The 9,494-nt window shown below is 40.8% G+C and overlaps 1 protein-coding gene across 1 annotated transcript; it reads right to left on the bottom strand.

Moving 5' to 3' along the window:
- Positions 1-1,462: 1,462 nt before the first annotated feature.
- Positions 1,463-8,734, bottom strand: LOC116676651 (gamma-glutamyl hydrolase-like; the record flags this gene model as incomplete). Its single annotated transcript, XM_032507612.1, has 5 exons — positions 8,722-8,734; positions 8,317-8,431; positions 7,321-7,371; positions 3,846-3,930; positions 1,463-1,601 (listed from the first exon to the last, which is right to left on the bottom strand). Coding segments are annotated over exons 1-5 (403 nt in total), but the record flags the coding sequence as incomplete, so codon positions are not given.
- Positions 8,735-9,494: the final 760 nt, after the last annotated feature.

Raw genomic sequence — 9,494 nt, 5'->3', positions numbered from 1 at the left:
AAGTCCAGATGTTTTGCTCTCATGACATTTGTTTATGTCAATATAACATAATAATGTCATATTTATTGATATTACACCCACAGCAATGTTATACAAGCAAATATGTGTCTGAATATTGCATTTTTTGCCTTCTATAGAGTCTATAGGCATTTTTGTCCCCTCTGGCCTTCCATACAAGAGGGGTGCTTTTATCTCCCATATATGGGCATGTACTTCCTGAAACAATAGACGGGACAGACAGAGAGAGAGACGTAAGAGCGATAAGCGGCAGAAATGAGCCAAAACGCGATGAATTATGGATATAAAGTGGATCAATCTTGGATATAACAGTATGGATTTAAAGCCCAAAGAGGCTGAAGTTCCAGGCTGGATAGAAAACCCCCTGTAGAGGCTAGAAAGACAGGGAAAAGACCTCCGTAAAACCGAAAACGTCAGGATTCAAACGAAACCGAAAGTGAGTAAATCGCTTGTATGGTTCAAAAGTTATTATACTATGAATCAGAGGTACTTTTTTACTTGTGGGCGAGTGTCTCGGGCTCAGAGGGTTAAAAAGCCTTGAACGGTTTAGGGTTAAATACATTTATGATCTGCTGCTTCATTTAGAACCATCCAGACCTCTAAGATTGTCTGGGACGTCTGCTTTCTGTCTCCAGAGTCAGAACTAAACATGGAGAAGCTTCAGTTTTTATCCGCAACACATCTGGAACAAACTCCCAGAAAATACAGCAACTCAGTTCTTTTAAATCAGGGCTGGAGAATTTTCTTTTTGATTTTGCATTTTATAAAAAATGCACTGTAACTTTTATTTGATCTGTTTTTACATTTGTAATTGTTTTAAGCTTAACAAATAAAGCTGCCTTGCCTTTTCTTCTAATACATTGGTGTCCTACTGAGAGCACTGTCCAGTCTCATTTGCATGGACTCGCCCATATTCTACCTGCTGCTGGGGGTTGAATACAAATGACAATTTGTTGAGGTGGAAGAAATATGTAGTTGTAGTAGTTTAGTATTTGCTAGGAGGACTTCACTACTGTACACTTTACTCATTTGGAATTACACCGCAACTGTCCTTGGGAATCCTGTGGTCACCCAACGCTGTGGAGACGTTTTTGCATTCATGCAAAACTCCACACAGTTCCATCTGGTTAGTTAGCTCACGTTGTGCAAAGATGAATTCCACAGGGACCTTTTATGTCAGTTCTACAGCACATTATGTGCAGGCATGATCACATGACAGTACCCTAGCAGCAAAATGCAGAGTAGCACTTATATTTGCTTTCCCTGCTAAACTTGGGACTATAGGACTATAAATTGAGACATTGCTTCGGAGAACAGAGGCAGGCACAACCAACGCAGGATAAAATAGTTCATCTTTATGACGAGACGTTGCTGAAGAAGAGCGAAGGAAAGAGCAAACGAGACAAGCAGAACGAGCTTAGAAGACAGGGACAGAGACGAATACCTGGTGTGAGAGTGAGAGGTAGAGCCACGGCCTTGGTGTCCGTGAGGGTTAGCAGGTTTTTGTTGGCTGTGAGGACGGACAGCTGCTGGAAGCCCTGACACGTCCCCCAGATGGGGAAGTAGTCCCCGGCATCATTGGCCTGCACAGGACAAGAAAGGGAGGAATGAGAAGCTGACACTGAGGAAGGTGTAACGCCATTTGTCCAAGGAATTCTACACAGAATGCTCTATTAGATAGATGGATAGATATTTATTGATCCCAATAAAATGGGAAATTGCAGTGTTGCAGCAGCAAAATTAGTCACACACCACAGAATATAAATATACATGAATACTAGGATACAATAATAATAGGAATAAAATACAAGAACACATATTTGAATATATACAAGTTGAGAATATAAAATGTGCAACTGCTTAAATAGTATGACAAAATGTAATAGACCCATTGTTATTTCACCTCCAACCCAAGGGCTTCCATCTCATACGGATACACACATTCACACCACGTACAGCTGAGGCTTAGTGCGGATCAACAGTCTGAGTTAGACAAATCTGTCAATGTTACAGTCTTTGTAGTTACCAAAGCTCCAAAGGGAATTTTGTAATTTAAAGACAGTATCTCCTTGGAAGAAATTCAACTTGATTTGTCTAAGCCAGACCGGATTTTGTCCCCAATCACTTACATTGGCATTGCAACAGGACTAGAGGAACAATTAGAATGATCGAAATCTCTTTCAATGTACATGTGGATATGGGCTTTCACATCGGTAGTTTGGTTCATGTGGTCCGCACCAAAGGTAAAACTTTATCCATTGTAGTATTTTTCAGCTATTTTGGTTCCTTTTCAAGCCACACTGATGCTCTGGTCTGAATCAGTTGATGAGTTGGGAAACTAACTAAACTACCGCAACACAAGTCACGTGACAACATTCACATCACTGGCCAGATGTGTCTTTGAAGGTATTTTATAAATACAGTGGGGTTTCATAGATCTGTCAACAATGCATGACTATTCGACGGACCTATGAAACCCCCATTCCCTCAGCCGTTTGCTAATCAATGGCAAGATTTTGCTCTTTTTGTGTTTGTTTTTTAAAGCTTGGACCTAATATGGTCATCAGAGAAAATTTCTACGACAATTCCAAGATTGTCCGCGAGTTTCCATGTGGCTCCCTTGGCCCTTAAATTGCATCCCCGACTCCTCCACTTGCCTCCTTTCCTTAGTCCATCCCATTGAGGAGTTACGGAAGAGATGCAAGGACATCATGCAAGGGACGAGAGGCAACGAGCAAATGTGTTTTAGAGGATTTCTTCTGAAGCGTCACATCAATTCTTCAGCTGTATGGACAGAGTTAGCAACTCCTTCAGCTGCATGGCTTCCCGGTTTCCTCGGCTATAGCTCCTCGATTATTCCTTGCTCGATGCTCCCTCCTCGGGGCAGAAATAAGAGCTTTGAGAAGGCATTCATCAAGGAGGGACAGAACTTCCAGTTCAGCCAAGGACCGAGGAGTTGAGGAGCTTTCAAACTCAGGATATTGGATGCAGATCATGTTGCTAAAGTAAGCAGCTGACTACGGCAGCTGGGTTAGTCCAGAAATTTGCAGTTTTTCTGTTTGAGATCCAGTCCCATTCTCACCTCTAACGAACCGCTCCAGAGTGTGTTGGAAGGCTCAAAGGAGATTTGGTACGTTTGTTTGGTCTACTTCTGGCAAACCGCACCAAGGGGGAAAACCAACTATACTATATATCCAAACTATATGAGGCCAATAGTGAACAATGTGAGTGTTTCCTTTAATGAGAGAAACATGAAGCCAAGCCAATGAGGTAATAACACAATGAGTTACTCAATAATCTGTCAGTGGGATCCTGAGATATCATGTCCTTCTTTCCATCTGTATGCACCTTTATCCCATTAATGCATGTTACTAACTCAACTTCTTCCCTTTCCCGGAGTCTTGTGCTCTCTCGCGCCCCTCTCCTCTCTCTCCTCCTATCGCTTGCTGCAGGTGTTTCAGGTTCTGGATCTGTGGAGTCTGGATCTGTGTTTGGAGTCACCTACTGCCTCCATGTTGCTGCTCGACACCCTTTGCTACAATTCTCTGTCTGTCTTTCTCTCTCTGTCTGTCTCTTTCTCTCACCCCAACCGGTCGAGCCAGGTGCCCCCACACCATGAGCCATAGTTCTGCTTGAGGTTTCTGCCTCTTAAAGAAAGTTTTTTTCTTGCCTCTGTGGCCTAGTGCTGTCTCTTGGTGGGAACTGTTGAGTTTCTGAAAATAAAATCCCAGAGTATGGTCCCAGAGTATGTGATTTGGCGCTATATAAATAAAATGGAATTGAAATTGAATTTTAGCAGTCAGTTGAATAAGTGAAAAGATGTTTACCTTCAGTGACAAGTTGTAGAAGATCTTGGCTGCCCGGCTGAACTGCGATGTTTGAATATCTACATCTCCGCCCGGCAGCAACAACCTGAGGAGACACTTCTGTTTTTACAGGAACAATGGACTTGGCATATCTTCAACAATGTTTGTAGTTTTACACATTTCTCTGCCTTAACCCTCCTGTTGTCCTCGGGGTCAAATTTGACCCATTTTCAAAAGTTTCTAAATCAGCAATTTGGGTTTCCTTCAACCAAATTGTAAATATATAGCGTGCATGGTTCCATACAACGCTCCTCACACATTAAATGACAGATCAGTTCACCATTTTTATTGAATTTGCTGTTTTATTTCATTTCATAGCATTTTTAGAAAAGAAAAAAGATTAAGAACACTGAAAAAGTGACAGAAATGTAGGAAAAAACAACAAAAACGTCAAAAAATGCAGAGAAAAATCAACAAAAACATCAAAAAAGTGAGAAAATTTAGAGTGAGAAGTTAGAAAAACATCCAAAAGTGACAACTAATGTCAGAAAAAGCTTCAGAAACTTCAAAACAACAACAACAAAAATGTCCAAAAAAATCTATAAAGAACTTTTGGCAAAGTGACAAGGAGGTTTAGGAGGTTTTAACTTAAATATTGACCCAGAAAAACTAAATGTTGGTCACAGGAGAAAACAGGAGGGTTAATAATACAAACAATCACTAAAACATGTTTTGACTTGTAGTTTTACAGAACATAATCCTAAATGAGGGGATGGAAGAGCTGTGAACATCAGAACTTTTACATGAAGTGAGAAAGAGAAAAAGGAAAAGAGATAAGGGACTGCGCAGAAACAGTCAGCTGTTCCTCAACCTCAGGGGCAGTTCAGGGCTTTTTGTTTACGCTCATAACTTCCTAAAGGTCATTTTTCCAGTTTCCAGTACGAGATTCTCACACGGCCTCCAAACCAACTGACCTGACCTGATCTACAGGATTGGCCAACGCAGCGTGATGTCAGTTTGAAAAATGGTTTATTTTGACTTTTGTCATGAGTGAATGAACGATTGCGCTGAAAAGTAGCCTCGCTCCCGTGTTCTCCAATAGGAAAGCAGGACGGTGAGACGCGACAGCGCGCGTAAATCACTCACTCTCCTAGCTGACGTCAAGGCTACGAGGGGCGCTGAGAGATTTGTGCCAGAGGCTCAGGAGGAGAACCCCCGAGCCCAGAGCCGTGGGATTCAATCCTGGGACGTTCCAGTCATGCATCCTCTGCAAAACCTCATCTCTTCTCCACAGTCCTTGTGGCAGGATGGAAAAGGACTCAACATATGCTTTAAAAACGTAGCTAAATCTTTATCCAGCAGTGTCTGAGGGTAGGTTAACCCAAGAGGAAGAGGACACAAGGTCGTGTCAAATGTAAATGGGCTGTTCTTATATAGCGCTTTTCCATAGTAAGGAACCATTCACCATTCACACACATTCATACACTGTAGCTGAGGCTGCCGTACACTCTAAGAAATTTCTGTTTATTAACAGTTCCATGACTGCATGTTTTCTTACAGAACTTGTCCATAAAAAGTGATTCCCAGTTGTATTTGTGTTTATTTATATTTCAGAGTGCATTATGGGAGATTTATCTGTGCTCCGTCTGCATTTCCCCAGAAAGCTTCAAAAGTGGAACAAAAAGCGTTGAAAATGTTGTGTAAAAAAGCGTCAAAAAGTAAATAAGAAGCGTTGAAACAAGCATCAAAATGACTTTATCTGAGAGAACGCGAAATAACATTTTAAATAACAGAAAATGTTCTGAGTTTTTTCTTCAATTTTTGTTATTAATTACAGTTAATGAGCTGCCAGAACTTTTTTTCTGTTATTTTACGGGTTTATTTCTTAGAGTGTACAAGGTGCCACCTATTCATCAAATACACACTCACACACATTCACACTCCTATGGTGCAGCATCGGGGGCAACTATTAGGAACTCCACACAGAGAGTAACACGAGGGTCGGCCCGAGGAGACTGTGTTGTTCCTCTGCGGAGAAGTGCATTTAGTCTGAGTGCCTTTTCAGTCACAGCAGCACGGGAGTGGAACTCTGTCCCTCAGAACATCAGAGACCTCACCACTTACACTCTGTTCAAAAAACATCTAAAAAGCTGGTTCGTAACACATCAGACATGTCGGCATTAATAAGAAAATGTATTTTCACTCTACCCAACCGTGCTGCAACTTGTGTCTCTATTGTATTTATGTGTAGTATCTTTTTTTATTTTTATTTTCCCTGATGTCTGTATTACATTTGTACACTGTATTTATCAACGTGTTGTAAAGAGTTTTATTCTGTTTTACTACTTTTTTATTTGTATTGTTGACTGTAATTTTCTTATTGTTGTTGTTTTATAGGGAGACAATTTTAAGATCTGTCCAGGGACAACGGATGAAAAATAGCCTTTTGGCTAATTCTGGTGCATTTACAGCGATGTTGATTAATGTACACTGTCCCTGTCAAATAAATTATTAAATAAATAAAATAAACTCGGGGTTCAGTGTCTTGCCTAAGGAAACTTTGACATGGGACTGCAGGCCCACGGATCGAACCACCAACCTTCCGATTGGCTGGCGACCGCTCCACACACCAGGGCGAAAACTAGAGTTCTACAGAGCCAGACAGAGAGTTGTTTGGTTTCACTATGAGACCGTTAGCAGCTTATGATAGTCAGCGTGTCATATAGAGAGCTCAACACAGAGAACCAGGGGTAACTCACCCATTTATTGAGTAGAATATGTTAGTGCGTTCTTGTTCAGGGCGAAAACTCTAGTTCGTGGACCGGCATCAAGCTAAACACGCTGAATGAATAAGACTGCTAATCATACTCATCATTCGATGACTTAAGCCCTGTGTATTTACACACAGCCTGTTGGAACACACGGTGCGCTCTACTGCTCCATGTCAACATACCCGATTTAACCACAGGGTGGAGCTGTTGCTTACAGTAAGCAGTGCAAAGAGACACCCTAACCTCTCCCGGTGCTCCCGTTCAGTGGCCAGGGCAACAGCCATTGGCTTATAACTGCGGGGTGGGAGACAGCTCAGTGTGTCCATACGGCAGCTGTCATAATGCTGACATCCCCCCCCGAGTCGGGAACAGAGGTGCGCTGCTCGTGTTTTAGTGCCACCAGAATGGCCAGGAGACGGGGACAGGGGGAACAGCGAGACCAGACTGGTGCCTCCGCAGAGAGCAACAGCGCACACTGCGCATTGTCTTGTAAAGGCAGAACAGCTCCACTGAAACCCACCCAACCTGTTCCACAGCATCTGACCGACATATTATCACAGCACATTATCACTTCTTATCAAGTTAAAATATGCAACGGTAAAACCTGTAGTACAATGGAAAGAGAGCCAGGCAGAGAGTTGTTAGATTTCATTATGAGACCTTTAGCAGCTTAGCAGTTATTATGTCATTTAGAGAGCTCAACACAGAGACCGGGGGTAACTCACCCATTTATTGAGTAGAAGATGTTAGTGTATTCTTGTTCCGTGCGATTTATTCTGGTGGGCAAAAAAAGGCACAAGACAAAGACATTTTACAACCTATTAAATAAAAATCAATCATGTACATTATTATTAGGGGTGGGAATCTCTGTGCACCTCTTGATTTGATTCCAATTCAGAAGCCAACAATTCATTTATTTTTATGTACAGTTTCATGCGTGATTTAAAAATATATACATACAAATCTGAGTTTGTTAGATTTTGACATATACAGTATGTGTAGCGAGTTTTATTGAATTTTTTTGTCTACTGGGGTTTTTATTTTGCATTCATTCCATGCTTAAGCCTTTAAAGATCACATGCGATGCATCTAACAATCAATTTTTTCCCCCATCCCTAATTATTAATCACTGCATAAAAGCAGCATTTCATGCATGGCGACCAATGTCAAATTAGTGTGAAGAACATTATAGAATCAATTCAGAATGAAGTATGTTATTAAAAAAACCCTCATGTAACTACCTAGAGTGACCTCCCTTTAATCGACACAGGCTCCGCCCACATGACACCATGACACCAGGAAATAAGTGCTCTTTAATAGCGTTCTAAGATGTGATCTACATAAGAAGATCCTCCAAAGATTATGAAAAATAACAAAGCAACTCTGGATTAATGTTGTCTAAGTATAGATGGTTACATCTAAGTATCTATGGTATAGATGGCACACACTTGGCCAGTTACTACACTTATGCATACTTGGGAGTTACATAAATGTCAGGGTTTTTCTTGCACTAAGTTTTGTTTTTGTGCATGACATGAATATTAATCATTTATAGTATATATGTTCTTATCTGTTTCTCGAACCATCATCGTCTAGCAGCTTCTTAAAATGTAATTCCCAAATTCATTCATTCAACATCCTATGGCAAAAGGGTTCCCCCAGGCCCTCTATAAGAGGTAAACCCAGGCTCAACAGCTGACAGGTAGATTTCATATTTATACCGTATGGGTACAACCCTAGCCCCGGCTCCCTCCAGGTATTTGACGTAGGACGCAGCGATGTACGAGGAGCCACGGGCGAACTGGTCATCTGGAAGATTTTCCTGCGCCAACACACCTAGAGAGCAACAGAAGACAGAGACATTATGTAGTTTCACTATAGATGTATGCATTGAGATGTTAATGCATGGCGGAGATATCCGGACCACATGGATAAGATTGAAAAAGCAACAAAGAACACGGGGAGAAAAGGGTTTTCCACAAGGGAAATAGCCACACGGATGCACTTATGAAGAGTTAAAAGCCCTACAGGTGTGGACTTGTTCATTCTGGTGACATGCACGTCTTTCTAGATTTTTCCTTTCGGTTTCGACACCATACAACCCTGATGCCAAGAAGTTGACAAACCTTTAACCTTCATGCATCCAAGCAGATTAACATCATATGTGGAGTTCCCCAAGGCTCAACCCTCGGACCTTCAATTCTTACTTTCTTAACCCTCATGTTGTCCTCGGTTCAAATGGACCCGTTTTCCTTTATCAGTGTTCTTTTTAATTCCCCAAAATAACATGATTGATTCCACCCAACGCTCTTTGGCGAGTACAAATCTCTACTTTCATTAATTTTGGGGCGTCTTATTCAATTTTATAGCATTTGAAAATTGAAGTGTTTTTGAAATAGTATTGAGTAAAAGTTGACATATTCCAGTCTGTGATTATCCATCAACATCCATTCCTTTAATTTTAGTCTAAATAATTCCTAATTTCTGCTTTTCTGACTCAAACATTAGGTATAATTTCCTATAAATGAGGTTTATTGACCATAAATTCTAAAAATAACTGAAAAACTAAAGTTAATAACTTAGTGTTACGTAGTGTTGAAATGTCAAAAAAAGTGACAAACTTTGGGGGAAAAAAGCATCAAAAGTGTTGAAAAAAGGGCCAAAAACGTAAGATAAAGTTAAAAACATTAACACAAAAGCGTCAACAAAAGTGATGATTTTTAATTTGGATGTGAGGACAACACAAGGGTTAATTTGCTTCAAAATTTCACAAAGGGATGACAGTTTCACAGGGCGTGTACGCAGGAAATAAAATGCTCTATTAGTAATTTTCCCAGTTAACAATGTGGGAAATCAAATGAAATAGAAACTGGCTTGTTATTGTGTAAATGGAGCAGAT

This window comes from Etheostoma spectabile, unplaced genomic scaffold, assembly GCF_008692095.1.
Source record: "Etheostoma spectabile isolate EspeVRDwgs_2016 unplaced genomic scaffold, UIUC_Espe_1.0 scaffold00003588, whole genome shotgun sequence".
In the NCBI taxonomy this organism is placed as follows: Eukaryota; Metazoa; Chordata; class Actinopteri; order Perciformes; family Percidae; genus Etheostoma; species Etheostoma spectabile.
This window is presented reverse-complemented; position numbering and strand designations above follow the sequence as displayed.